At 53.8% G+C, this 27,944-nt stretch overlaps 11 protein-coding genes across 11 annotated transcripts; 6 read left to right on the forward strand and 5 right to left on the reverse strand.

Annotated features, from left to right (window-relative positions):
• The first annotated feature begins 1,610 nt into the window (after positions 1 to 1,610).
• On the forward strand, positions 1,611 to 3,358 carry BO72DRAFT_523821 (phosphoesterase-domain-containing protein). Its single transcript, XM_040949802.1, has 4 exons — positions 1,611 to 1,825; positions 1,882 to 2,026; positions 2,088 to 2,378; positions 2,440 to 3,358. Exons 1-4 carry the CDS (start codon positions 1,640 to 1,642, stop codon positions 3,246 to 3,248), a joined length of 1,431 nt encoding a protein of 476 aa, XP_040805928.1. The 5' UTR covers positions 1,611 to 1,639; the 3' UTR covers positions 3,249 to 3,358.
• A 409-nt stretch (positions 3,359 to 3,767) lies between these two features.
• Positions 3,768 to 5,514, reverse strand: BO72DRAFT_511336 (carboxylesterase/lipase family protein; the record flags this gene model as incomplete). The annotated part of the gene is made up of 4 exons (XM_040949395.1): positions 5,317 to 5,514; positions 5,235 to 5,269; positions 5,073 to 5,199; positions 3,768 to 4,999 (listed from the first exon to the last, which is right to left on the reverse strand). The coding sequence occupies exons 1-4, from the start codon at positions 5,507 to 5,509 to the stop codon at positions 3,768 to 3,770; spliced, it is 1,587 nt and encodes a 528-aa protein (XP_040805929.1). The 5' UTR covers positions 5,510 to 5,514.
• A 429-nt stretch (positions 5,515 to 5,943) lies between these two features.
• BO72DRAFT_511346 (Zn(II)2Cys6 transcription factor) lies at positions 5,944 to 8,003 on the forward strand (the record flags this gene model as incomplete). The annotated part of the gene is made up of 2 exons (XM_040949396.1): positions 5,944 to 6,070; positions 6,136 to 8,003. Coding segments are annotated over 2 exons (1,995 nt in total), but the record flags the coding sequence as incomplete, so codon positions are not given.
• A 1,297-nt stretch (positions 8,004 to 9,300) lies between these two features.
• BO72DRAFT_368046 (MDR family MFS transporter) lies at positions 9,301 to 11,761 on the forward strand (the record flags this gene model as incomplete). Its single annotated transcript, XM_040940867.1, has 10 exons — positions 9,301 to 9,530; positions 9,589 to 9,815; positions 9,882 to 10,069; positions 10,173 to 10,333; positions 10,405 to 10,518; positions 10,596 to 10,603; positions 10,658 to 10,743; positions 10,811 to 11,217; positions 11,318 to 11,469; positions 11,517 to 11,761. The coding sequence occupies 10 exons, from the start codon at positions 9,301 to 9,303 to the stop codon at positions 11,759 to 11,761; spliced, it is 1,818 nt and encodes a 605-aa protein (XP_040805931.1).
• Positions 11,762 to 12,277: 516 nt separating this feature from the next.
• BO72DRAFT_511348 (MFS general substrate transporter) lies at positions 12,278 to 14,300 on the reverse strand (the record flags this gene model as incomplete). The annotated part of the gene is made up of 6 exons (XM_040949397.1): positions 12,278 to 12,339; positions 12,389 to 12,569; positions 12,638 to 12,787; positions 12,865 to 13,493; positions 13,568 to 14,006; positions 14,115 to 14,300. 6 exons carry the CDS (start codon positions 14,298 to 14,300, stop codon positions 12,278 to 12,280), a joined length of 1,647 nt encoding a protein of 548 aa, XP_040805932.1.
• A 392-nt stretch (positions 14,301 to 14,692) lies between these two features.
• Positions 14,693 to 15,962, forward strand: BO72DRAFT_482633 (lactonase family protein; the record flags this gene model as incomplete). The annotated part of the gene is made up of 3 exons (XM_040947734.1): positions 14,693 to 14,979; positions 15,020 to 15,813; positions 15,942 to 15,962. Exons 1-3 carry the CDS (start codon positions 14,697 to 14,699, stop codon positions 15,960 to 15,962), a joined length of 1,098 nt encoding a protein of 365 aa, XP_040805933.1. The 5' UTR covers positions 14,693 to 14,696.
• Positions 15,963 to 16,047: 85 nt separating this feature from the next.
• BO72DRAFT_511354 (alpha/beta hydrolase) lies at positions 16,048 to 17,222 on the reverse strand. Its single transcript, XM_040949398.1, has one exon. It carries the CDS (start codon positions 17,157 to 17,159, stop codon positions 16,194 to 16,196), a length of 966 nt encoding a protein of 321 aa, XP_040805934.1. The 5' UTR covers positions 17,160 to 17,222; the 3' UTR covers positions 16,048 to 16,193.
• Positions 17,223 to 19,203: 1,981 nt separating this feature from the next.
• On the forward strand, positions 19,204 to 20,115 carry BO72DRAFT_511356 (uncharacterized protein; the record flags this gene model as incomplete). Its single annotated transcript, XM_040949399.1, has 1 exon — positions 19,204 to 20,115. Exon 1 carries the CDS (start codon positions 19,216 to 19,218, stop codon positions 20,113 to 20,115), a length of 900 nt encoding a protein of 299 aa, XP_040805935.1. The 5' UTR covers positions 19,204 to 19,215.
• A 370-nt stretch (positions 20,116 to 20,485) lies between these two features.
• Positions 20,486 to 21,793, reverse strand: BO72DRAFT_482635 (cation diffusion facilitator family transporter). The gene is made up of 2 exons (XM_040947735.1): positions 20,696 to 21,793; positions 20,486 to 20,631 (listed from the first exon to the last, which is right to left on the reverse strand). Exons 1-2 carry the CDS (start codon positions 21,747 to 21,749, stop codon positions 20,594 to 20,596), a joined length of 1,092 nt encoding a protein of 363 aa, XP_040805936.1. The 5' UTR covers positions 21,750 to 21,793; the 3' UTR covers positions 20,486 to 20,593.
• A 726-nt stretch (positions 21,794 to 22,519) lies between these two features.
• On the reverse strand, positions 22,520 to 24,895 carry BO72DRAFT_523825 (lysophospholipase 1). The gene is made up of 3 exons (XM_040949803.1): positions 24,620 to 24,895; positions 23,887 to 24,535; positions 22,520 to 23,832 (listed from the first exon to the last, which is right to left on the reverse strand). Exons 1-3 carry the CDS (start codon positions 24,666 to 24,668, stop codon positions 22,536 to 22,538), a joined length of 1,995 nt encoding a protein of 664 aa, XP_040805937.1. The 5' UTR covers positions 24,669 to 24,895; the 3' UTR covers positions 22,520 to 22,535.
• Positions 24,896 to 26,005: 1,110 nt separating this feature from the next.
• Positions 26,006 to 27,152, forward strand: BO72DRAFT_474185 (DODA-type extradiol aromatic ring-opening family dioxygenase; the record flags this gene model as incomplete). Its single annotated transcript, XM_040947243.1, has 5 exons — positions 26,006 to 26,048; positions 26,111 to 26,444; positions 26,550 to 26,684; positions 26,780 to 27,004; positions 27,071 to 27,152. The coding sequence occupies 5 exons, from the start codon at positions 26,006 to 26,008 to the stop codon at positions 27,150 to 27,152; spliced, it is 819 nt and encodes a 272-aa protein (XP_040805938.1).
• Positions 27,153 to 27,944: the final 792 nt, after the last annotated feature.

Genomic DNA, 27,944 nt, shown 5'->3' on the forward strand with positions numbered 1-27,944 from the left:
GGGGGGGGGGGAGGGGGCTTCTGCAACTTATAGACAACGTCATTGTATGCAACAGAAATATGTCAAGGGTAGACAAAGGGCCCCTATCGGTGTGCCAAGCTGAGATCCATAACAAAGCATGCAGAATCCCACGTCACCAATACGAGGAAAATAAATTCCGAGGGCTACCATTAGCCCTCCAGTTGGAGCAGCGGCGATCACCCGGGGAGCTCGGGGCCTGGCCAAGGCCTCAAACGACAACCGGGGTTCCAACATCTACCGCTATTGGTTAGCCAACGAACAAGGTCAAAGAAGAGTGCTGGGGCCGTTGTCGCCTTTGTACCCGGAGACGGCGACAATGCCAAGAAGAAACCCTACAGAGTTCCAAAAATCCAGGGGTTTGGATTTTGGAGCTTTGGTATAGAAGCGGACTTGTTTTGCTCAATCATCATGGTCAGTGGACGGAGTAGCTTTTCTTTGTACGAGCTGCGGTCATCAGACTCGGTAACCAGAGAAAGCGGATCGATATTCTATGCGGAACCGAGGTAAGTAAATCTGACAGCAGCCGTCACTCTGCACATTGGCCTTTGGTTTAAACTTTCCGACTCATTTTTCCTTGGGCCGTAGTGTTTTGAAGGTCTTTTTGTCTTTTCGCTTCATTGGCTTTCTATATGAATCTCATCTCTTCTTGTTATAACTGCGTACCCGTCATGTGGAGCTTATCAGTCCCTATCTTTACTTGCTCCCGGAAAAGCCCGAGGGACGATCACGTGACACATGTGATTCTCAGCATAGGGTCACCGTTTTCAAGTTGTTGACTGAGAATGAGTCTGTCGGACAGAAACAAAAAAGTATTGAATAACCAGGTACAGCGCACCGTATGTAATGCTTAGAAGAGTTTACTGGTTGACTAGCTAACCAGCTCATTCACTCAACCCCGTTCAATAGATGGTATAAGGACGGCTGAGGGGACAGGACGCCCTACTCTCTACACCCTATGGTCGTATGCGCTGAATTAGAGCAGTGAAAAGTGCTATGAAACGTGATGCAAAGCTAGATGTCATAGACGCCAAACGGATGCACGTTTCTAGCACTGTCTGGTCCAGAGATATGAAAATATTCCCCGAAAGGCTCAAGCCCTGCTGCGGGACCTGTCGGTCGCACGAGCTCGGATATCAGGAGACCACCGCCTGCCAGGGCCGACTCCGGAAGTTCCTCGGAAGACGGATTTCTCTGTCCAATGGCTGTCGACGAGAATGGCAAATGCACAAGACCACATCCTTGATCCATCCTTGCACACGACCACATGTGCCATTTTGCCATGACTAGTGGCTGGTGGTTTGTCTAGTGAGATGCTTGAGCAGGCATAAGCACACGCCCGCCCCGCCACGCCCCACTCAGCTAGAGTCAAGGTCAGAAACGTGCTACCAATCTCCACATGCCATTGGTTTGTTCCTGTCAAGCACGTGCCCAGCCCTAAGGTGGTAGATAGTAGTACTAGGACGGTACTGGGTAGGTAAGAAGTCCTACTGAATGAATTGAATCGCCAGATGCGCGCGTGAGACTAAACTGGCACCATTATTTAAGTCGCTGCTGTCTCCCTTCAAATGGATCTCTCCTCTTGCCTTCGTCCTCAGCTTCCTCAGCAAGATCAACCCCAATGGCTTCATCAGTCGCTGCACTTGTCGCCCTGGCCGGTCTGGTCACTGGTGCCACCATCACCACCACGGAGCCTTCTTTGTCTGAGATTCGACAAGCTCAGGCGACGACGGTCCCTCTGACCTGGACCTCCAATGTCACTGGCAAGGCCTACGACCGCTTCTACCAGATCTGGTTGGAGAATGTGGTATGTATTCGTGACTTTGTGGTATAGGTGATTTGCAGCTCATGTTCTCTATACAGGACTATGAGAATGCTGCCAACGATACCAACCAGCAGTGGCTGGCCAGTAAGGGTATCACCTTGACCAACTACTACGGTACCGGTCATCCTTCGCAGCCCAACTATGTTGCTGCTGCCAGTGGAGACAACTACGGCATGGACAATGGTAAGTTCACCGTCGCTTCTTCCCCTTCTTGATGATAGACGTTAACGATAATATAATCCAGATGATTTCCATGACATCCCCGCCAATGTCTCCACCATTGCCGACCTCCTGAACACCAAAGGCATCTCGTGGGGCGAGTACCAGGAGCATATGCCCTTTCCCGGTTTCCAGGGATACAATTTCTCCAACCAGGTGACTTACGCCAACGACTACATGCGCAAGCATAATCCCCTGGTCTCCTTCGACTCGATCAGCAGTAATGACACCGCTCTGCGCCTGATTAAAAACTTCACGACCTTTTACGACGACCTCGATAACCACGTACTCCCGCAGTGGGCCTTTATCACCCCGAGTAAGTCAATCTGTCTCAGACTATCCTATCCCAAGAAAGCATGCCTAACATCTCCCAACAGATATGACCAACGATGCGCATGACACAAACATCACCTTTGGCTCCCAATGGCTCCGGGGCTTTGTATCCGAGTTGATGAACAACACCTATTTCTGGGACAACACCCTCCTGCTCCTGACTTTCGACGAGACCGAGACCTACGGGGTCCCCTCCAGCGAGGCGTACGCCGAGCGTAACCGCGTGTTCAGCGTCCTTCTCGGTGGTGCCGTCCCCGAGCATCTGGTCGGCACCGAGGACGACACCGTCTACACCCACTACTCGACCATCGCCACCGCCTCGGCGAACTGGGGACTCCCCTCGCTCGGCCGCTGGGATTGCGGCGCCAACATCATCCAGTTCGTGGCCGACAAGGTCGGCTACACCAACTGGGCGGTCGACAACACCCACCTCTTCGTGAATGTCTCCCTGCCCGGCCCCCTCTCCGAGGCCGACTACTCCCAGTATCGGCCCACCTGGCCCATTCCCGCCACCAACGCCTCCTGCTCGGCGGGCTACGGGGTTCTGCCCGCCGTCGTGGACGCCTATCGGGGCCAGGAGCCCACCTACAACTACACCTCGCCGTTCCCCTACGATGCGCCCTATGGGTTGAATGTGGGCACGTCGTACTCGCGCAACGGAACGACCTATGTTTCCGGGGTGAATGCGACTGGTGTGATCGGCGATGACTCCGCGTCGAATTCCACCTCCTCCTCTTCCTCTGCTTCCTCCTCGTCGGCGGTTTTCACGGGTGCGGCTGTTTCGGAGATGAGGGCTTCGGGGGCGGCCTCGGTGGCTGCGGCTGGCTTGGTGGCGCTTTTCGGCTTGTTGTAAAAAGATTTGAAGGATTCGACGACGGAAAGGTATGAGCTTTGAACGCACGAACAACCTGTTTTGTCTTGATAATAGTTGAGGATAAATAATTCACATATTAAGCTACGGACAATCCCTCCTTTGTGCATATTATTGGATAATGCAAGTTCCCTCAGGGAAGGCCAACCTTGAGAGGGTCCAAATCGTCTCATTCTTCGGTCGCGCTTCTTTAGAAACTATGTACTCGGATTTGGGAGTATATATTCCTCTACAGAAAGTGAATTCTATCCAAGATAAAAACAAAATGAGAACAAGTTGGACATTTCTCGCAGAAAACCTCATAACTACTACATTCTAAAAACTGTAAAATGATAAATAGAGATATAGTAGGCTACCTTGGAGAATATTTTATGCAAAGGAAATGAAAGTCCTTAGACATCGAATCAATACCGTGGGAGCGATGAGTTCGTAGTACAAATATGTCAAGATTTAAGGTAATGACAAAAGCCGTAGATTGGAGCACGCCAGACCGACCGCGAATCACCAAGCCCTCTGAGCGCGAATGTAGTTCGTCCAGAAGCGCGCGCGCGCTGGGTCGTCCACCGTTTTGATCGTCTGCCACTCGCCGCCCAGCTCGAGCAGAGTGTCCGGTTGATCCACGAGACTGGGCCACTCGGCCACACCCTCCGGACGAGAAGACGCATCCTGCAACCCATTCGGATTACCGTATTTGATGAAATTGGCCCACAGGGTCGAGACCTTGTCGCCGATCACCCGATCTGTCTCCGTCCATGGGCGGAGGTCGTTCGTGATCAGACTGTTGAACGTGTAGGCGAACTCGGCCCCGTGATACGCGCCCCCGACCGGACCCTTCTGGTTGGTGAACCCCGGAACTTTGGGTTGGGAGTGATCCGGCTGCCAGTTGCGCCACGGGGTGATGGGGTGGGTGAAGTAGTAGCCGTACACCGCGGATTGGGTCTTCTGGTGATACTCCTGCGCCCAGAGGGCGATGTTGTTGCGCGTGTTGTCCCGAGCGGCCTGGTTCCACGTTTCCAACGGACCCTGGCCGGTCTCCTGGTTGCGGAGAGGGTAGAGTTCGTGGAATCGCTCGATGTAGGCGGGGCTACCCTTCCCGTACGTCGAGTTGGGGCCGAGACGACCCTCCACGCAGTCGAGAAAGTCCTCGTAGGTGAAGCGCGGCTCGTTGTAGGTGCCCCCTTCCTCGCTGTTCATGCCCGCCATGACGGGGACGTCGTTGGGCGGCTCATCCGCGTGGATCTCACTCCAGGGCTTGGGGATCACGTAGCCGTCGAGGATAAGGCGGAACAAGGGGGGAGGTCCCCAGTATCGCCGGTCGCGTTTGGTCGAAACTTCGCGTAACTTGTCCAAATTGTCGAATCTCCGAAACTCGTCGACACTCTTGATGCCGAGCTCGCGGAGAAGTTGCACCCCGTCCTCCTCCGCTTCCTGGAGGGTTCGGTAGGACATGGGTCCGTTGGCGAGGGCAGGCTCCTGGAACGAGCGGGGCCCGGATTGCAGGATCACGCCGTGAAGAAGCCCTTTGGCTAAGGGAGAGGACAGGAGAGTGTGGCTCATTGCATTTCCGGCCGACTGCCCGCCGACGGTGACCTGGTTGGGGTTGCCGCCGAAGACGGAGATGTTCGATCGCACCCACTTCAGTACCTCCACCGCGTCCAGCATCCCGACCATCCCGGACGTTCCGGACGGCGACTCGGCGCTGAGTTCGGGATGGGCAAAGTATCCGAAGATCGCTGTTCGCTCTTGGTGTCAGTGGGTGGATTTGCCTGGCACTGGTGCTGAGCGTATCAAGTTGACTTGACTTACACAGTCGGAAGGAGGGCACCACGACGATGACTCCCTTTTGCGCCAGTCCAGTCCCGTCAAAGTTGGGGTCTGCGCTGCCGCCCTCGCGAAATCCACCACCGTGATACCAGACATAAACCGGTACGGTCTCTTTGTCTCCAGATCATTGCCGGGCTGGTAGACGTTGAGGTACAGGCAGTCTTCCGACTGGGGATGGCCTTTCAAGACATTGGGGTAGCGTGGATCGGGTGGTGCTTGGGGGCACACCGGGCCGATGGTATCGCATACTCTGCATCGTCCCAGGGAATAATGGGCTGAGGTGGCTTGAATCGATTGGCTCCAGTAGGAGGAGCCGCGTAGGGAATGCCCTTGTATATTGTGATCCCAGGGTCGAGGGGGCTGGGAAGTCCCTGAATGAGACCGCCCTCAACCTGTACGGGTGGTAATGTGCTGCCCATTTTCGACTGTGACTGACGGGAAAGAATGACGATCTCTCATTGATGAGAAGCAGGACATATCAATCAAGCCCGGCTTATAATACTGAAAGCTTGTTAGCGTGCTCGGGGATTATTCACCCCTCATTTGATTAGGGTTGCCGGGCGGATCTAATCTCAGCCGAGTCTCGCCTCCGCATTTTCCCCCGCTCTTTCTGTCTGCTTTCCTTCTCCCAACTCATGCTTCGCTTCGCCTCGCTTCCACCCTGGCCGTTTTGACAGATCCCCGTCAGCCATCATGACAGCTCCTACTCGGCAAATTCTGCAGTTCCCACCAGATTCCAGCCAGATCAACCCGCTCCTCTCGTCCGAGCTCCCCCGCAAGCGAAAGCGCGTCAAGACGGGTGAGTCTGATCAGCTGGCGTCTGTAACTGAGACGGTTGTGTGACATTTCCTCGGCCCATCTAGGCTGCCTGACCTGTCGCGCACGCAAGGCGAAGTGCGACGAGACACATCCACTTTGCAACAATTGCCGCAACCTGGATGTGGAGTGTCAATGGGGCCAAGGATCCAGACGACAGGGATGTGAGTCATCTCATCAGCCGTAAGGGGGCATTGGACATGCTCTCGATTGCTCATCCGTGAACCAGCTACTGCATCTCTTTCCGATCAAGCCGGTCGACCCTCCGATCCACAGACCAGAGCCGGGCCCCGTTCTCCCGCGTGCTTTACCTGTCGCTACGCCCGGTCCAGATGCTCCAAGACCCGCCCGTCGTGCACCCGCTGTGCCATCTACGGCCACGAATGCAGTTACCCCGAGACGAATAAGGGACGGTCGCTGACGTCCTCTGCCCAGTCCTTGATGCAAAGACTTCGAAGTAGTCGCTCACCGTCGCCTGCCATCTCCTTGGAAGATGAGTCGAGAACCATTGCTCCTGTCTATGACCGTGCTATGGTATCTCCCCCCGAGCTTCCCAGCGACGAGAGCCGTGTCGGGTTCAGTTATGAAACAATACAGGAGAATCTGGTGATGAACACTGGCTTGGTCAACACATTCAATGGGTTGGATGTGTTTGGTCCTGATACTGTTCACAATGTTTTGTTGCCGACCCGTTCCGACTCAATACTCAACTCCGCTAGTCCCAGTAAGACCCAAGCGGACAGGTCTAATCAACCCGCTCAAATCAATCTGCCTAGCCAGGATCGACTGGAGCGTCTTGCTGTGGCTTTCTTTATTCACGTTCATGTCTATCGCGCCAATGCGTTTCTCCACCGAGACCGAACGCTCACTGCCATCCGCGATGGAACCTTATCCGCGGCGATTGTCCTCGCTCTCTGTGCTGTTGGGGGGAGATTCTCCTTTCCTGTGGAGTCCGAAGAGACAGTGATGGCCTGGGCAACAGATGCAGGTGTTCAAATCATAGCATCGACGGACGTAAACAGAGACAACATCGCGGCTTCCCTTCTGCTAACCATCTATTATCAACAGGCGGGTCAGTTTGCACGATCCCATCTCTGGTCCGGGATTGCCATTAACCAGGCAATTACCCTCGGCCTGCATCGCGAAGCCCCACTAAGAAATCACACCTTCGTCGAGAGCGAACGCGATCGACGGATATTCTACGCATGTTACGCGATGAGCCGGCTCATATCCAACGGCGCACCGGAGTCGATTCAGTGCCCCTCGTCTCGCATCAGGCTCAAGCTACCGTGCGACGGCTTCAACTACCGGATGGATGTTTCTGTGGAAACACCATACGCCCAGTTGGAGGAGGCCGAGGGGCCCTCGGGGTCAGCTGACACCCACCAATGCGTGGGCGCCATGGGGTTCTGGGTGCGCTTAGTCGGGGTCCGAACTATGACTCGGCGATACTTTCACACCCTCACCGAAAGCCAACAGCAGCAGCAGCAGCAGGAAAGCGACACACGAGCAGTGTCCGGGGGTAACCAAAGATGCCCCATGATATTACCGTCACTAGCACCGTGGAGTCCCAGTTCCCCGTATGCAGCATGCATGGCCAAGCTAGCCCTCATCCGAGAGTCGCTACCTATCAGGTTCCAGCTCTCCCGCGAACGCGTCGCGCAACTCGCCGAATCTCCCGTCCTCGGCCAAATCGTGCTGTTCTACCTGTGGTGGAACATATGCCACATTGAACTATGCAGCATGGCGTTGACGGGGTACGCGCAATCGTTGGACGAGGATACTCTCGCTGCCGCTCCGGATGGCTGGGTCCAACAGACGCGCCAGAACTGCTTGCGGCATGCGCAGGCTATAACTGATGTGCTGGAACTCCTTGATCGGGAGGTATCGGGGCATCCGCTGACGATCTACGACCATACCGTCGCGCATGTAGTTTACCTGTCCCTCCGAGTGCAGTTGGAAGTCGGACTCGTGGATGACGAGATCCCGTCTCGGTTGAGGAACCGATTTGAGATGATGCTCGCGTTTGTGAAACGAACGAGTACCTATTTCCGGTCGGTTCAGCTTGTGGTGAGATCAAGCCCTGCTCATCCTTGATTCCAGTCTGCATCGACCGCCCCTGCTAATGAAGTTATCCGTGCTATTTAGCTCAAGGAGATGCATCGCATGCTCGCCGACCATGGAGTGGCCCCTTGCAACCCGCACCAGGAGAGCCTGTCGTGAGTTCGCTCTTTGTTTATCTATTCTCACTACCACTTCTCCTGCAAGCACAGACTGAATCCCCTCCTAGTAGAGCCGAAACACCTCCATTACCTTGGTTCCGACGTCAAAAGAGCCTGGATAGCCAAAGGCTTGCAGAGCAAGCAGCCATTGTGAGTAGATCGAAAGATAAGGGAAGCCAATACTATCTTCCTGATACTAATTGGCACGCTTTCCCGACACAGGAAAGTATAGACATTGACGCGATTCTCCTCGATCTCTTGCCCGACTGCACATCAACGCACGGGACTACCGGCTGGATGCAAAGACTTGAAGTTCGGGACGCTACTCTGTCACAGGTGCGTGAGTCCTAAACACTACATCTTCTATTCTCTGTGCAGACAACTTAAAAATTTCCTTAATTCAGGGCCCCCCTCCAAGTATAGAATGGAACACGGTTCCTGGTCTCTGGGCTCCACAACACACCCGTAGCTCATCGCGGGCGGCGAATGGCTTGGATAGCACGAGGATTGACTTGGAACCGGGTGTTAGTATTTGCTCGTGGTGATTGCAAAGGTTTCTCTGGGCAGAGATCTATAGTGTTTTGTCTTGCGGGGAGGTCTCTGGGGTTGCATAAGTTTAGAACCGTGTGTGTAAAAGACTCGGTGACGAGATAATCTGTTTACAAACAATGCTAGAAAAGGAGCGATAACTTAAGTACCATAAAATATATGCTTCATGCGAAATAATGCCGGAGGCATAGGACGTCCACTGTAATTTGCTTATTTCATGGAGGCTCCAAAGATAAAATTGCGACGATCAGACTGTCACACGTCATCTTCTCCTCGTTGGGAGACCTCTAGAAACCTCCCCCTTCTAGTTCCTAGGCGAGCCTCGCCTACGTCCCCCTCGCTTCCCGATCGGGTAAACCCGCCCGATGCCGTGAGAGTAGCGAGCGAGCGAGCATACCGAGCGTCTTCCCAAGCCTAATGCGTATTTGTTTTCAAAGTGCCAAATCATGTGCTCTGCTCTCGGTCGCTGGCTTGGGGTCTTTACTACTGCCTTGATTGAATCTCACTAACTCATTTATCAGCCTATTTGACTCCGAATCAGGTGGATGTCAGTGATACCTAACGAGATCTCCCACATACCACCGTCCATTGACCTATACACCAACCTACACCAACAAAGAACGATGTTAGATCAACCGACAAATTCTTCCGACAACGAGAAACATGCCGCTACCCAGACGATCACAGCCCCAGAAACCGCGGCGACTTCCACCAGTAACACCGACAGCGACAGCAGCACCCGCCAAGATGCGCCCGTCCAAACGCAGACGAATCTCCTCCCAATGCGCCAGCTTCTGATTGTCTTTTCTGGCCTATCGACTGCGATGCTATGCTCTATGCTCAATCAAACTATGTAGCCCACCCAGACCTCCCCGTCGCTGTCTATGATGTTATTAACAGGAAACATATAGCGTCGCCACCGCCCTCCCTACCCTGGGCGCGGTATTTCACGAAGCCGACATCGTCGCGTGGGTCGGCACCGCCTACCTCCTCACCAGCACCGCCTGTCAGCCCCTGTACGGCCGGCTGAGCGACATCTTCGGTCGGAAGGTGATCCTGCTCGGCTCGTTGGGGTTTTTCCTGTTTGGAAGCGTCTTGTCCGGAGTATCGCGGGATATGATTATGTTGATTGTTTCGCGTATGTGTTCCATTCTTCTGGAGGCAGAGTCTGGGCTCGAGCTGACACCAACGGGATGTGATGCAGGTGCCATTGCAGGGATTGGCGGGGGCGGGATCGTCACGGTCGTCAGCATCGTCGTATCTGATGTTGTGTCTCTCAAGGATCGGGGCAAATATCAGGGGATCATCGGCGTGGTGGTCGCCGCGGGGACGGCGATGGGGCCGGTGATTGGGGGCGTATTCACGGAGAAGACGTCGTGGCGGTGGTGTTTTGTATGTACATGTACCCCTGTCCTGTTTCTTTGCCCTCAATTCGTTCTGGATGTGTTGATATTGTGACATGCTGATCAAGCTGAAATTTTTGATCGATTTCTAGTATATCAGTGTTCCGCTCTCGGCGGTCGCGATCGTGATTGCATTTGCCCTGCCGCTCAGGAAGGTCGAAGGGAATGCGATGGAGAAGATCAAGAAGATTGATGGCTGGGGGAGCTTGGTCAGCTTTGCGGCTTCGATCGCTATTCTGTTGCCGATTTCCTGGTGCGTGGGCTGGCGCTTCTGTAGTAGGCTTTTTGGGCCTGCTTCTAAGCTAACCGGGGGGTGTTTTCTAGGGCTGGAACGCGATATCCCTGGACATCGGCGGCGGTTCTGGCTCCACTATTGATCGGAGTCTCGCTCATCGGAGTCTTTATCTTGGTTGAAGTCAAACTTGCCAGACTCCCCTTGTAAGTTGCACTTCTACATTCATTGCGGCCTAGACTATTGGTGTGAACACTAAAAGCTAATACATCTATCTGCATAGAATCCCATGTGCGTTCTTTCTGAAAAGTCCCCAAGCCAATACTAACAATAAACCACCCCTAGTATCAATGTTCAAAAACACCCACGTAGCCGTGTGCATCACCACATCCTTTCTAACCGGCTTCATGACCTTTGTCAACCTCTACTACGTACTCACTCCCTTCCTTTCGCCCATCGTTTCTCACCACAAATCTAATCTCGTCTCAAAACGAACAGCTCCCCCAATTCTATCAAGTCGTCCAAGGCGACTCCGCCCTCCGCTCCGGGATCCTCATCCTCCCCCTCGTGCTCTCACAGATCATCACAAGCTTCACCTCTGGCTTCCTCGTCTCCAAGTACGGGTGCTACCGCATCAACCTGATCGTCGGGTACGGGCTGTGGACGATCGCCTCGGGGGTCTTCACGACCGTGAAACCGGCCACCCCCGCCTGGAAGCTCGTTGTCTACCAGTTGATCACCGGCTTGGGAAGCGGGCAGACCCTGCAGACGACGCTGGTGGCCATCCAGGCAGCCGTGCAGCGGCACGAGATGGCCGTCGTGACGGGCGCACGGAATTACCTGCGCATGATGGGGTCGACGCTGGCCGTGGCGGCGTGTGCGGCGATTGTGAACAATGTTGTTCGGTGGGTTTGCTTCTTTCTCCGCGGGTGACTAGTGCTTGAGGTGGTTAAAATGATATGACATGTATCGGATATACGCTAACCGTGATTCTCTGTGGTCCAGTTCGAAACTCACTGACCTGGACTTTGATTCCGCTGTGATATCGTCGATTGTGTCCGATCCGACGACGATTACCTCGATGAGTGGATTGTCCGAGGTGGAGGTAACGGAGGCGTTGGATGCGTATGGTGAGTTTCTCCTTCCCACACATACCGGTCTGCACGGCACTGACTCGTCCCGACCTCGGTCTGGGTGGCTATAGCCAAAGGTGTGCAGGTCACCTACTACATGATGACGGCCTTGGCGGGAGTACAGTTTCTGCTCTGTGTGTTGTTCGTCAAGGATTACTCGTTGGAGCGCGAGGATGATGCCCGCGAGAAGGAGGCGGCGAAGAACTGGCTCCAGGAGCGGAAAAGGAAGCCAGACGGAAAGGGGGGCGTGGCGGGAGGGGTGGCCGGGGTGGAGGAGATCGAGGAGCGGCGGAAGGAGGTTGAAGATAGGGTCTAGAATGCGTCAGTTTTCTCGGTCAAGATGAAGGCTTGGAAGGAGTGAAGTCAAGTTGCGCGTTTCCGTACTGGTGGCTATTAAGGGGAAACTTTAGTGATTGGGCGATTGTGCGAATTTCCAAGTACCGCGGGACAGTTAGAAGCAATAGACGAAGAGAGTCTCCGACAGGGAATTATGAAAGATCTTATTATTACGCGCACTCGTACCTCCCACCGCGCTGTGCTTTGATGCACATATTTCCTCGCAAGGTCCGTAGACCGTCTCTTCTCTGTCGTGCGGAACTGCAGCAACCTAAATACAGACTATATACCTCTTTGAATCTATTGATGGGCATAAGAGATGTCCGGTTCACAGAGAATCATTATCCTCCGATCTTCTCTTCAATGTCCCCAGTGTTTAGCTTATGCACTTATTCAGGCATGAGATCAGACATCTCATATCATTGTCTTGTCAGCTGCTATCTGACTAGCTACATCACTTACCATGCTCACGTTCCATACAACTACCATATGCCACCTAGCCAATCTTTCTTCCTACCTTCTCCTTACCCGGAACAGGTCGAATAATGTTCTTAACTACTGTATTCAACATGTTCAACAGCCTGACTCTTTACACCCCCGCTCTCACCTCCCACGTGATGTTGGTTGACCGCGTCATCTTCTTCGAATACATCAATCTTCGCGCTACGCCATTTGCGCGGATGCAGATCCGAGCTCTCGAACAGGTAATCGATCTCACGAAAGGTGCGGCCTTTCGTTTCGGGTAGTCGGAAGATGCACCAGATCCAGATAAGGGCGTTGGTGCCAGCCTGCGATGATGCACAAATAAGAAATAAGGTAACAAAACTGACAGGATCGTCACGTATGGATCACTCACAAACAGAAATGCGGTCTTGGCACCCAGGTTCCACGAACCACCGGTCAACATCTTCGGGATGAGCACATTGGAGACCAACGAGCTCACATTGAAAGCCACTCGAGCGAGGGAGATCATCTTGGCCCGGAGCTTGCCAGATGGGACTTCGCCCTATTTGTTCCCACATTCTCCACATCAGCACAAGTTACGGGATGGCAGCACAACAGAAAAGATGGAGGACGTCTCACCACAATGGTGTACGATGACGGCGCCACCGTAGCAATATAGACCACACTCGAGACCAGCAACAACGAGCCAACCGCATTCGACACTTGGATACTCTGCTTGACGCACCCCAGCACGCCGATCGCGAACAGAAACACATCGCTGATGATCAGCCCGGCAATGAAGATCGTGGCCCGGCCGAACCGCGTCATGAGCCAGATACAGAACGGCCCGAAGGTCAGATACTGGGAGTTGAGAATGAGGTTCAGGTCGAAGGCGCCGTGCTCGGACAGGCCGGCCTGCTCGAGGAACTGCACCGTCTGCACGTTGATCCCATTCCCGCCCCAGGTCTGCGCCATCTGCACGATGCACACGATCTCCGTGCGCCAGCGGTTCTTGCCCCGGAAGCATTCGGCGTAGCTGCTGGAGGCATTGAGTTCCACCTCCATGCGGTTCGTGTAGTCGATCAAAGCGATCGTCTGCTCGATTTCTTCGGTGGTGGTGTTGTCGCTGCGGATGCGGCGGAGGATGGCGTGCGCGTCGTCGAGGCGGCCGGTGCGGACGAGGAAGTAGGGAGATTCCGGGGCGAGGAGAAAACAGATGAGCAGTGGGGGGACCCACACGAATTGGATAAGGAAGGGGATGCGCCAGGCTGGAAAGAGATATGGTCAGATCAGGAGCGCTCTTGTCACTCAGACCATATCTGCAAGGAGACGGGAGACCTACCCCATTCACCGGGGACGTTCAAGCAGGCTCGGACAATCAGCGAGCCGATGAAAAATCCCAACCCCCAGCAGATGCCCACCCATGCGGTCACAAACGGACGCAGACACGTCGGGACCATCTCGGAGGAATAGGCGATACAGCCGGTCTGGAACGCACCCCATGGGATCCCGCACATTACCATGGCGGCAACCATCATTCCGAGATTTTTCGCAAAGGCAAACAGAAATAGGGTGCCAGCTAGCATGATCATCATTCCGCTGAGAATGGGCTTCCATCCGTACCGGTCGGCGAGGAACCCCGCCAGGGAGAGGCCGATGAGCTCCCCGCACGCCATGGCTTGCTGGATGGCGGTTTGCCACTTCGCGGATATCTCCAGTACCCCGTTGTCATGCGTGCCAAATTGCTGTTTGAATTGGTCCTGGCCGTAAAAGGTGGTGGTCTGTCACGGCCCGCGGCATTGTGGAAGGGTTAGTTAGGGCTGGACACTGGGGGCGGAGGAAATGCGGGGGCGTGGGGGCATTTAGCAGGGTGTGGGGGCTTCACTAACACATGTCGCATCCGCCGCCTGCATGGTCAGTGTGAAGGAAAACACACATGCCCAGAAGACAGCTTTGCGATACTTTCGGATGGCCTGCCACCAGGTGAGTGCGTGGTCCGCAGCATTGGCGGCGTGAGCCCTCTCGAGCAGAGTGGTCTGTTCGATGTTTAGTTCGGAGTCCTTGGAGTCAGCCATTTGGAGACGGGCATCTCTGGCCTTCTATGACTCCGGTGGGGACGATCGCCTCTAAATGGTCTCCCGGATTCTGCGGGGAAACGTGGGGTAAACAAGGTCCGGCTATACTCTATCGCGCCTGATGCAGGCTTTGTAGGTGTCCCAGGAAGCTAATAGCACTGTACCTCGTATCCATCAGGCCATACGATCCGAGGCGATGCTCGCCAAATTACTGGCTGCCAAAGCTTAAAGATCGCGGCTCGCTAATTTCGCCTAAGTGATAAGAGGCTAGCTGCCATGGCCTAGCCTCAAGCGCCCCTCAAAGCTTCTCCTCGTGTTCATTTGAGCTCGCCCCTACCTTCACTCACCCCTCCTTCCTTCGCCACGTTGCTCATACCACCAATCCCCAAGAAGGTCATGTCGCAAAGTTCACGAACCATGTACGCCTACGTTGGTAGCTTTGTGATGCCGACCCCAGGCGCACATGATGGGCTGCATGTATTCCGAGTAGACTCCGAAACCGGAGCCCTAATGCCCGTCTCTTCCCACACCCCCGGCCTCAACGTGGGTAGCTTCGCTCTCGACCCCCAGCGCGGCGTCCTCTACGTGACGGACGAGGTGGCCTCTACCTTAGAATTCCGCGAGCAACACCAGGTCGCCGGCGGCGGAGGTGGGCGGATCTTCGCCTTCACCATTGACCGTGAGACGGGCGCGCTGAGCGAACTCGGCCACTGGCCCAGCTACGGCACAGCCCGCGGGAATTGCTCTACATCCCAGCGGTGGTTTTCTGGTGGTCTCGCATTTCACTAACCGCACCACCACAACCACTCAGATTACCGGGACTGCGCAGTCGGGCTTCACAATCAGCCCTCGCTATGACGACGCAACCACCGTCCTCTTCCCTCTCGACTCCACTGGCCGCATCGGCGCCCCCTGCGACATCCACATCCACCCACCCGCCTCGCCACCTTCGTGTCTGCACTCCATCAGTCTCTTTCCAACCAGCACCAGCCAACACCAAACCTTCTATCTAGAATGTGACATGCTCCAAGACCAGCTCTTGACCTTCACACTCGCCGCCAAGCCTCCCCTTCTCCGCATGCACGCATCTCATGCCACCCCAAAAGGAAGCGGACCACGCTACTCCGCCTTCCACCCCACCCTCCCAGTCTTTTACGTCAATTACGAGTACCACCCCATCATCGAGACCTTTACCTACCAGCCTGATGGGTCCTTCACCTCCTTGTCTAAGGTGGATGTCCTCCCACCGGCAGGGGAGCTGGACGCAAACTATCCGCCACCGGAAGGGAAGGTTCTACTGTCTGATCTAAAGGTGCATCCAGGCGGAGAGTTTGTCTATACCCTGGTGCGGGGATACAATGTGCTCAGTGTTTTTCGGGTCGATCCAACCACGGGAGGGTTGGAACGTTTGCAGACGGTCGGGTTGATGGGTGCGGTTTCGCCCAAGGGGTGTGCGGTTAGTCCCGATGGACGGTTCCTGTACGTGGCTCTTTCGGTGAGCGGGCTGGTGCAGGTATGACGGGTGGAGGAGGAGAACGGGGGCAGGGTGGTGTTTACGGGGTCGACGGTGAGTGTGCCGAGACCGGGGGCGGTTTTGGTGGTTGAGATGTAGATGTATCAAATAGAAATCCGATATTTCAGATGTTCATCTTGGGATTTTGAATCGAGTTGGAAGGATCAGAACACTATACCTCTGTTTGGAGTGTGTTGAGAAATTATCAGGAACGTGGCAAGACTCAGAAAAGTGGGCAGTCTCAGATGAATTGGAGCATTCTATTTCCATTGGTGTTTGCCCGTATTCTAGCAAGTCTGCGATACAAATGGAGGTATTGATGGCAACTCTAAAGTGTCTCAAACTGCGGGAAAAAAAGAAAAAGAAAAAGAAAAAGCAAATTAAATCCACTTCTCTTTCTCCTCGACCACCTTGGCCCTCGCATCCCACCAAAACTGCAAGCCCTCATCGTTCAAGCCCCCCAGCACATCCTCCGCCGTATGCGGCGCCCCGGGGACAATTGCTTTCCCAAACTCGACCCCCCACGCCGTCAGCGTCTCCCACATATGCTCATGCGCCTCGCGCAGCCGCACATCCTCGTCCCCAATCAACAACCGCAACTTCGTCTTCTCCCTCTTCACATGTTCCAACTGCCTCTCCAGCAGCGTCAACGCATGATTGGCCGTGAAGAACGCCTGACTGCCGTTATACGTATCATACGTCACCTCCCGCCCTTCATCCGCGAGCTTGGTGCGAAAACTACCGGCGAGGGAACTCAACGCTCCGCCAAAGACCTCGGGGTACTTCAGGCCCAGATTCCACGCCCCGTAGCCGCCGGCCGAGTGGCCCTCCAGCCACCGCGCCGAGGGGTGGCGGATCGTGCGGTACCGCTCGTCGACGGCGGCCACGAGATCGCGCCGCATGATGTCGCCCAGCGGGCGCGTGCCGTCGTAGCTGTTGATCCACCGGCCCTTGGGGAGGGCCTGCGCGGCGATCAGGATGCAAGCGGGCATCTTGCCCAGCTCCATCTTCCGGTAGTAGAAGCGCAGTGACCACTCCGCGTGCCGGGAGCAGGAGAAGCCCCCGTGCAGCCAGTAGAGGACCGGGTACCGCGGCCCCTCGAGGTCGGTGTCCGAGTAGCCCGGCGGTAGGACGACCAGGTAGCTCCCCTGCGCGCCGGGCCCGCGGGTCGGTTGCGGGTAGAGGGCGTATTGGACCTCGGAGGGTAAGGCCCACACGTCGGTGTCGATCCACATGTGGTTGTAGGCATCCAGCAATGCGGCGGGCGGGTGCCAGCGGCCCTTGTAGGGGGGGATCGGGGGGTAGACTTCCGAGGAGGACGGGGTGGTGGTACTGTCGACTGTCATTTTGCGGGCGGTGGGATGTTTTGGATTGTGAGGGGAATGGGAGAGAGATGGATTTGATCTTTATGAGTGGTGGAAATCGGTTGGTCGAGGTGATTGAGAACATGATGCGATCGTGAGTTATATACGAAGGTGGGCTGGCCCGAGTCCGGTATGCGGGGTTGCCTCCGGGGAGGGGTAGAGAGCCCACACGATTCCGGGCCGGCGAGCATCGCTACCCGCGCGGGAGCTTAGGCGAGACTCGCCTGTGAATTCCGGGGAGTCCTACCCTCGGCTGGGCGAGGTTGTCCGATATTTGGACCTCAAAAGCCCGTACTTGCGTGCAACAAAGACCAGCCAAGACGCAGTGACCGTGGTTTCGTCTTGCCGGGTCGTGGTTTATGGCTCGCGCATAATAGCCGTTAACGGACTGCAGCTGCTGACACCACGGCTAGCGACTCCGGGGACACAGTACTGATAAAAGAAACTCATCTGGAAGATCACCGGGTGCCTCGTTGCGAGAGTTGAACACCGCTATAATGAAGGTTTAGTTGTGTTTGTGAATGTAATTGCGGACACACACCTATTTCTCCAGGCGTAATTCGGTTCGCAACCAGCGAAAATAAAAGCAATGAAACCTAAGAAGCGAAACTCTTATAACTTTTGGAACCCAATATTGGAGCAGTAATAAATTCTCTCAAAGCAAATTTATGTCGAAGTCTAACTCAGTTTTTTCTACTGGGTAGTTAGGTAGGTATAATGCAGCCAGGTGAGTGAGTGTGGTGAGGAATCACGCCTAAAGTCGAGAACAGTAAAGCTCCGGTTCCAAAACAGAGGACCCCGATCCGTAGCGGTTCTAATATTGCGTGGCCTGCCAATGCAATAACTAGCAATAAAGCGAAATCCTAGTACCTAACGAGTTCCTATAATATTCTACTCAGTTTGACTATAAGAAATTCTCTGGATCGGCTTGTTTCAAATTTTGTTTCTATGCCATTCCCTTCCAAATATAGGATGTTCAAGTTTTGTCATACCGATCACATAGTAATTATATATAAAGAACAACAAAATAGATTAAAACAGACATAATAATTAACCAGCAGGAATAGGAGTTCTGTGAGAACTATGTAAATACTAATGTACACCAAATTAATACTACAAAAAACCCTTGTATAACAAATTTGGACACGCGCCTCTATTGTTTCGTTATATCGGGAGGTGATATTCATGGACTAATCATGAATGGACAGCCACTAGACCCAAAGCCTGGCGTGTAGGGGTCCTTCGGATCGTTCCGAAAAAGCAACGAAGGCCTAAATCCCCTTCTACTTTTTCACTTCGAAAAGCCCCGGGTTGGGTCTCTTGTCCGGTGATATAGTAGATCTTCGCAGCAGAGTAAGCCCAGCTCCCCGAGAATAAGAAGTATATACAGATCAGCCCCAGAGTACAATACATCTTTGAACATCTCCTGGACAGCATAACAACCTCACAGATTATGTCTATGAATAATATTCGATATTCAATCTTTACAGACCAAGTACCAGCGTATGCACCTTCCGCTAAATATGAGGCGGTGCTATGATTTATTTTGCAAGACAGCAAGAAGCATGAAGCTGGACGGGGGGGGGCGTACCTACGTCTACGCAGATACAGCGCTCAGGTTTGGAGCAAGATTGATATCTTTCATTAAGGGTCTATGAGCACCTGCAGGAGATATGAAAGAAACGTAGCTAGGCTGGGGTCTGGCAGGGGTCGATGAAGCTGGCCTTCTGAGAGGCTACTGTTCAATTGGTGAGCTCGGGTGGTTGCGGGGAAAGTAGGGCAAGCAGGAAGCGGCACTAGGCCCTAAGGATCATTGACTGTTCAGGGCAGATATTCAAAAGGCCAAAGAAGTATTACTTTGTACATACCGGACGATACAAGTGGTCCTGGTTTAGCCTGGCTAGTGCTTACGGAAACAAATCAGCTTGGCTAGTGCTGACGCAACTAAGCATACAAGGTTACGATAGTTACCCCGTACTTAAAGCACACACCCCAGTACTATCAGACTCACACCCCTTATACAATCTACAAACCCAAGATGTCACCTCTCCACCCAGTCTTCACCAACCTAAACGGCGACAGCTCCTGGCTGATCTCACTGCCCCAGCTTGCGGGTGGGTACTTCCACCTCCTGCTCGATCCGTGGCTCGGCGGACCGGCCATCATCACCTCATCCTGGCTGAGCCATATCACGCACATCGAACAGGAGAAGTTCCAGAGCATCGCGCAAGTCGAGCAACTAGCACGAGATATCTCCGCACCCAGTAGGACGGAGAGCCGCATCGACGCCGTGATCGTCTCCCATTCCTTCAGCGACCACACCCACAAAGACACACTGATCCAGCTTGCATCCACCGTTCCAGTGTATGCTACCCGCGAGGCCACCGCAGTCGTCCGGTCGTGGAACTATTTCGACGCGATAGTAGATATCCCCGACTACGAGCCAACCACGCCGTGGCTGGATGAGGAGCTTGCACCGCTGCCGTCGTGGCTTCACCTCCTGCGCATCCCCACCGGCGAGCCACATCCCGCTCTTCATTACGGGATCGTGATCGCTTATACCACGCAAAAAGAAACAACGGAGGCCGTCATCTACTCACCCCACGGCATCGAACCGCCCTTTTTACAACCGCTGGTCGAGGAAGCATCGTTCACAACGCTCGCCCTGCTGCACGGGATCGACGACCAGAGCACGCTCGGTGTGCCGCAGCTGGGTGTGGAGAACGGACTGCGGCTCGAGACGCTGACGGGCGCGCGGTACTGGCTGCGGACCCACAGCCCCCTCCTCGATTTCCGGGGTTTGATCGGGTGGTTCTATCGGAGTGTTCCGCGTACTCTGGACGACGGCCTGGAGCAGGCGGAGCGAGAGATGGGGTATAAGCGGGCGAGGCCGAATTATGTGGAGGTGGCGAATGGGGAGAGTGTGGTTTTGAAGTGAGGGGGGGTGTTGCTGCTGCTGCTGCTGCTGCTGCACATATGAACGGTCAAGCGAACAGGGCAATCCAAAGTGATTGAGTATGATGATGTGATTGATTGCACCGCGATTGCCGGCTAGATCGTATCTACATAGGATGTTATTGCCGGGATCGGGACTTGCACCCTCTATCATCTGCAGCAAGCGTCCCAAAGTCTTTTCAAGGTATAGCGTCTGGCGATCGACTCAGAGTAAGAAACAGCATTGAATGAGCAGTTTTATGATCAGGTAATCTGCTGTCTTATCCCCCGTCGAGTGAAGGCCAAGCGAATACAGCCTTCTAAGCATAAATAATCTAATTGTCCTATCATCTCTCAAACCTCAGACGGAGGTCATCCATGTATACAAAGTCAATTTTCTCTGTTCGGTCTGATATTTTACACTGAGGAGTCCCGTAGAGTTCAGGACTAAATTTTTCTCCCGCGATCATATGTGCGTTCCATCAGCGGGTTTTGCGATGCTCGGGCATATGCGACGTTTCTAATTTGTTGGGAAATACATCAGTCAGAACAGAACAATGACCAAAGTCGGATGAAATGCTTACCGTAGTCGACATGAACAAAGGCTCGAGCGAAGCCCTCGACTGACTCCAGCTTATCCTGCAGTTCTTGGGCGACATCGTGTACTTCGCGCAGGCTGAGCTCCGGCGCCATGACGACGTCCACCTCGACGAACAGCTCCTCGCCCCAGTGATACGCATGGACAGAGTCAACCTGCAGGATCAAATCTGAGTGACGCAGCGTCAGGAAGACTACCTCCTGTACTAGATTCGGTGACGCGCCGAGGCCGCACAGCTCCAGAAACTCGCTCCGGATGGTGCCGATCCAGGTGACGATGATGACCAGGCCGATGAGCAGGGCCCCGGCCGGATCGACCCACCACTTCAGCTTCGCGCCCGCAGCCGATGTGAAGATGGCGAACCCGTACTCAAAGCAGTCGTTGCGATTGTCCTCCCACAGCATCTGCAGCTGGCTGCTGTGCTTGCGGAAGATAAAGCAGTAGACGGCGAGGAACAGCTTGATACCGAACCCGCACGCCGCCGCGATGACCGCAGCCACGTCAAACTTGCCCAGCTCGTGGTCGCTACCCGCCAGGGACCGGATCGACTCGACGACCAGGACGAGCGAGACGGCCATCAGCGCAAAGGCAAAGCAGACATTGCCGGCGTTGCAGAGCCGGCCCGCGCCGGCGGGCCACTGGGTCGAGTGGTTGAGCTTCCGCGCCTTCCGGTGCAGGTAGTCCAGGCCGATGTTGCTGACGGCCTCGCAGCAGCTCTCGGCCATGGTCACGAAGAGGGACAGGGACCGGGTCGTCGCCGCGGCGTAGATCTGCAGCGCGGCGACGAGGATGGTGCCGTAGATGGAGGTGTTGATGGCAGCCTTGACGTGTAGAGATGATGTATCCGGCTCATCGTCTAGCAGCCGCGCAGCCGTTGGGTCCTCGGCTACCTGGATCAGACGGTTGATGTGGAGGTTCTGTTCCGTGTGATAGTTGTGTGCCCGCCGGATGCGCCGGTAGATCTGTTGGCTCCACGCCGATGTGATGGGCGGGCTCACGAGAGAGCCTCGTAGCCGCTCAAGCTCGATGTCGCTTGACATGGTGAAGTTGAAAATGGTATTCTGCAGTGTCTGTCAAGGTCGAGAAAGGTCAATCAGGGAAGAATTTGCAAATTCTCCAAGGCTTGGCTGTAAGCCAGGCGGAAATGAATCCGATTAAGGGTTGAGACTTGGCACCTTGGCGTGCTATTGCCCCCGCCGCAGGAACGTTGCCGGTTGTCGCCACGCAGCTTGAATGTCCTATCGTTTCTGCCTTGTTTGCGTCTTGCAACGGTCCACTTAGCCTTCGTCTCAGCCTACCCTAGCACATACGACCACAGGGTGTGGAAAACAGGGCTTCCCGTCCGCTCAGCCGTACTTAAGCCACACGCCGGGAGGTTAGTAGTTGGGTGGGTGACCACCAGCGAATCCCTTCTGTTGTATGTTTTGGCTTTTTTTATCTCACTATTCGACGGCTGTTTCCTAGCAATCGAGGCCTGCACCATTTCCTTCTCCCGATCTCTCCTATGATGCCCACCTTGCGCGGAGAGCTTGGAACCTCTCCCCAACGCCGACCATGGATCCGAGTCAAAACATCTAATTAGGCCAGCTGTCGCGGACGTTGCCCCTTTCTTCCAGGGGCTAGTGGGAAAGTGTGATGACAGCAACATCCAAGCCTAAACAACAGGTACTGTACAACATCCGAATATCAAACCCTAACTGCATACGATAAGGTCGCGTTCTATACTGACTGCTTATTCTTATCAAACAATATCTTAATGCTATGTACCACAATCCCAAAAGTCAAATCTCCCCCACCTTCCAAGCTGATTGTACAGTATTTACAGATCAAACCAGCATGAAGACAAATGCTCCCACAACGGCAACGACAGATCCCACACCAGCCCGCAGCGAAACACCCATACTATAGGCAGCCGACGACGAGGTCGCGTTGGCCGGCCCAACGGCGCTCAGAGACGCGGTCGGCTGATAAGCCGCCGGAGTCTGGTCATCCACGGTCCCATTCCAACAATAACGTTGGAAACACTTCGTACAGGCCTCCGGGACGGCCGTGCCGGTGCGATTCAACGAGCGGCTGAGAACCGCACAGCCGACGCAGGTCGACCAGTCCGCATCCAGCGTGCCATTCGCCTGCGTCGCCACGTTGTACCCATTGGTGATGATCGCATCACGCTGGGTATTGTTGAATTGACCCTCCTCGAGCGAGAAGTTCGAGCTATAGGTGATCGGGTGGTTGGGCAGGTAAACCACCAAGGGTGTCGGCGTAGTCAGACGAGAGGCGTTGCAGCCGAAGAAAGTCGGACGAGCGTTCAGGCCCAAATTGAGGAATGTATCGAGGTCTGGGATCTCCGGGAACGAGGTGTCGTTGGCGACGTCGAGGAGGGTGCGGTTGTAGGTCGCAATCAGTGATGAGCCGGTCGGCCAGTTGTCGTAAGACGAGGAGCCGAGGGAGTCGATGGCGAAGATCACGTCGACGTTGCGCTTCTGTTGGATGAGCGGGTACAGTGGGACATTCTGGCTGGTCTCGCCTCCGTCCTGCACGATCAGATTGGTGGTTTGTGCGTATGGGGAGGTGGCTGTGTTGTATTGGTAGAAGGGATTCGGGTCGTAGGCTGCCGGTCCGTCAATGCTGGAGTTGGTCGAGCTGGCGGCGTTGTCGAAGTCCTGGACGGCGCTCTTCAAAAACGCCGTCGTGGTGGAGTTCGGCGCGGCGGCTTCGTACTGTTCTAGGACATACTCCAAATAATAGAGAATGTCGTGTCCGTTTTCGTTCCAGATATCGCTTGACGAGCCGGTGATGAAGCCTGCATTGTCGAACCCCCGGACGCAGGTTTCATTGTCTGGCACTACACCGTTGACGAATCGAGTACCGAGATACTCCAGGGGCGCGAAGCCATAGATGTCGTCGTCGTAGGTTCCCCACTCCCAAGGGGTAGTTTCATAGATTGGATATGTTGCTGGGGAGGATGACAAGGTCTCGGTGCTTTTCTGGTTGCCAGTCATAACTACCAGAGGCATCGGAATATCACCACTCTGGAAGGATTGCGTCTTTGCGATCGAGGACCAGGTGTAGTCAACGCCCCCATCGCTGGCATTGAAGAAGTTATATCCCTGGATACGGCCCCTATAAGCATATGTCAATGTCCGTTCCTTGGCTCAGAGGGGCAAGCAAGCTGACCAGAAATCCGCGTCGCCGGTCTTAAACCCAGCCTCCCGTTTGCTCTTAACGTCAGCCGAAATATTTCCCCAGAATTCGACATGCGAGATCTTAGCAGGACCATATATGATTTCCTCGGAGTTAAAGTCCCACAGGTTCTCCTGTAAATTAGAGACCGTCGTAAAGTTATTGACGTAGATAGAACCGAGAGCCCAAGATCCACCGCTCAGGGCAGCAAAATAGGTGGCTGACTGCAGCAGACCACCGAGTTGACCTTTGGCCGTTGATCCTTCAGTGCGTTCATCGAAGGCCTTAATGACACCTCCTCCATTGAGACACGCGACAAGACCACCACCCGAGATGCCAATCGCGACATTGGGTAAGTCGCTGCCAGAGTGGTTCGTAATGTAGCTGACAGCATCGAAGTTTTCAATCTCGATATGTCCAAAGAAGTCTTTCAGAGCGGACTCGGTCTTCGGACGGCGAGTCTGGAGCCATGCTGTCTCATTAGAGGAAAGTGCGGAAGCAGGCCGAATTGTAGGTCGGCTCGATGGGCAGGTAACATGGACCGGGGCATAGCCGTTCGGAGCATCTGGGAGGGCACGAGGCTTGACATTCATATCCCGTGAAGCGAGGTCTGCTTTGATAGATACGGCGCCAGCATTGGTAACTGAGATTAAACGTTGTGAGCTTTGGGTATTCATCAAGTACAAACTGACGACAGTTTGAGGCCGTCACCCTCTTTGAAACTTACATTCTATGATGTTCAGGGACATCAAGCCCAAAAGAATAGACGTCTTCATGATACCCCAATGAGTCAATCAACAAGAGTCACAACAATGTACCCTGAGAGAGAAAGTTGTTCATGTGCTTGAACCTCGATCTGAATCTTGGGAAAGGTCGAGCTATTTATCCTCATGACCCAGCTTGAAGACCTGGTCAAAGCTAAGTAGATGATCAGACCGCGTAGAAAAGATAGCGGAACACAGCGTGTGGAAGTGGAGTCTGAGGCTGAGATGGCGCAAGTAGCCCCAACAAAAGTAGAAGATTCCATCTCTATGTGGTATATAACTCGGGATCGTCGGGCTGAGGTGGATCTCCTGAGGGCCCAAAGCGGCGTTCGCGTAGTTAGCGTTGGCGCGCTAGACTAGATTTAGGAAGCAGTTCGGCACTATACCTCATCAGTCCCACATGGCTGAGCTTACATCGAACAAGCCTCATATTTCCCCCAATCGTCAAAAACAGACTCAATCACTGTGACTAACTCATACAAGCAGTATGACCTCGGAATCTGAGTGAGAGGTTGACACTGCCACGTCATCAGGTACACGTGCAGTCCAAAGATGTTCCTGGCTGGCAACTCCGCCACCATCGGCTAGGGATATGCATGAAGCATACATGGTAAGTGGGGGACAAGGACCCAAATTACGTAGCTGAGCTCCCGTGCGGGGAAGCTACTTGTCTTTCTGATTTCCTTAGAACTCATGTTGATGATATAATTGTGGACGGTACCCGGAAGAGAAAGGCTGAATGCGACCGTTTACCTGAATCACAAACCTGTTCGCATCAATCCTGTATTATACCGTACTGTGATCCTGATCCCATGCAACACTTGACAAAATCAATATCAATCAACAAATCTTTTTTGATTACCCCTTTGGAGTTGCTTCTCCATATCGAAATGTCTGGAGCTGTCAATGCGACTTGGCGCGCTACGCATGCGGCGGGTTGGCAATATAGGGCTAGAAGAGAAGATATAGATCCAAGTAGCAGGGCCGGGGCCCCGCACATCTCATCAGCTTCCCATAACTTACTCGTGAATATAGAGCCCAGAGACGAGGTAATAGTCCAACAGCAATCGGCAGTAAACGAGGAATATCGCTTCAGAATACATTGAAAAATCACAATAAATGCTACTGAAAGTGTTACCGGCAGTGACAAGACGGAGATCCGTCGGGGCATTAGATCCATCGGCAGTCGGCAAATCCGCCCGGGTGCGAACCATAAAAGAAATAAAGCCATTTTGCTCCCCGCACACGCATTACAACTAAATCAGGAACTGTACGGTATAAATAGTCTCACTCCCCTCTATCTGTCCTCGAATCACCCCTGGCCTGACAGATCAACCCCAAGAATAAAGATGCCAGCCCACACCCGCCTCCCAACCTATTTCATCGGCCATGGTACCATCACCTACAATCAAACCCCTTCACCATCCACTAACCAAGGGGGAGGAAAAAACTAGGCGGCGTCTCAATCCTCTTCAAGCCCGGCTACGGCCCTGTCCAAGACGAACTCCGCCAAATCGGCCGGGAAATCCACGGCCTCCATCCCGAAGCCATCGTTGTAATCAGCGGACACCACCAGAGCGAGAAATCCGGGGTGGTAGAAGTCAACCTCAAAGAACCCACCAAGGTCTGGCACGACCTCGGCCCCAGCTGGAAAAATACTTATCCGCACGTCTTCGAGTACGAGTACCCGCACCAATCATCGCGCGCGTTTGGTGAGCAGGTCTTGCAGCACCTGCAGGATCATGGGATTCGTGCCGCGGGGGTGAAGCGGGATTTGGACCATGGGGTGTATGTTTTCGCTCTCGCGTTTCTTCGACTGATCTTAGCTGTTTGAGGATCGGTATCGGATGTTAGATCATGATCATGAATGGCTAACTCGATCCTGGAAAATAGCTGGGTCCCCTTCAAACTCATGTTTCCCGAAGGCAGTCCAGAGGAATTGGTCGACGTGCCCATTCTCCAAGTCTCTTCGTTTGCAGGGGATGATTACGCGGCGCATGTAGAGTTGGGGCGGGCATTGGCGAGACTGTGAGTGTGACATCTCTTCACTCAACCTTTCCTGTGTAAATGTATCAGCGGAAAGGAGAACAAAGAAGAGCAAACCTAACAAGACCGAAAAACAGCCCCGGTCGCATCCTCATCGTCGGCTCCGGGATGCTATGTCACAACCTTAGAGCCACCCGCGAAAGCACCGACCTGACAGTCGTCGAAGCTATAGAAACAGCGGCGCTGCAGATTCTGGAGACAACACCGCAAACGACACAAGGCTTGACAGAGGCATTCTTGCGGTTGCCGCATCGGTCGGATTGGCCGCTCGCACATCCGACAGTGGAGCATGTCTTGCCGCTGTATGTGACATTGGGAGCTGCAGAGGAGATTGAATCTGTAGAAGGGAAGGAGGAACTCGAAACCAGAGAGGTGGAAACGTGGAATCGGAATCAGTATATTGTCGGTCAATCGTATCTGTCATTCCGGCTGGGCCGGGCTTCAACTTAGAGAGACCTTGTCGGAAATGGGACGATTCTAGAAATTGCGAGCGGTACAGCTGTATATATGCCTGCAGGGAGCGGAGCAAACCATCACATAGCTCAGTGGGCATTGATGCAAAGTAATGTGTCGAGTAAGGTTTCAAAGACTTGCTGTCTAGCGATGCGGAAGAATTGCCCTTCGAAATAAAAGGAGACGGGAATGGGTGCAATTACTGCCACCTGCGAATATATGGAAAAGCAAATACCCACCGTATGTGATTCGCAAGTGCTTGGGCAAGTTCAAATTCTTTCATTCTCTTTCATAAATTACCCAGTTACAGCAACGTGTATCTATCCCCTAGATTGGCACGAGGCCAAAACAAAGGCGGCCAGCCGGCCACTGCACAGCGGCTGTGGACTAGTACCCTGCATCGCTTCCAGAATACTCTTCGAGAAACACGTGGGATGTGTGATGACATAGTATGTATAATGTATGTATTTAGTGTTTTTAGGATGACTAAGTTTGTTTAAATAGATGAGAAGGCTGTGTATCAACTAAGCCATCCCGGGTATATAGCTGGGGACAAGGGTTGAGACTGCAAATTCATGTCTGCTGAGTTGTCTGTGTGTAACTGTGCTAATATATTTTAGTTCTCGACAACCCAGATGCATCTGTTTCTTGTCGAGTGACCTAATCCAAAATAAAATTTATACAGCAGAAGTTCCTTCTTGTTGGAAGCAATTTGAGCCTTCCTACTTTACACATACACGACACCGACACGCAATTCTTCGAGTGCTACAAGATGGTAACTCACGGTCT

Source organism: Aspergillus fijiensis (assembly GCF_003184825.1).
Source record: "Aspergillus fijiensis CBS 313.89 unplaced genomic scaffold BO72scaffold_3, whole genome shotgun sequence".
Classification (NCBI taxonomy): Eukaryota; Fungi; Ascomycota; class Eurotiomycetes; order Eurotiales; family Aspergillaceae; genus Aspergillus; species Aspergillus fijiensis.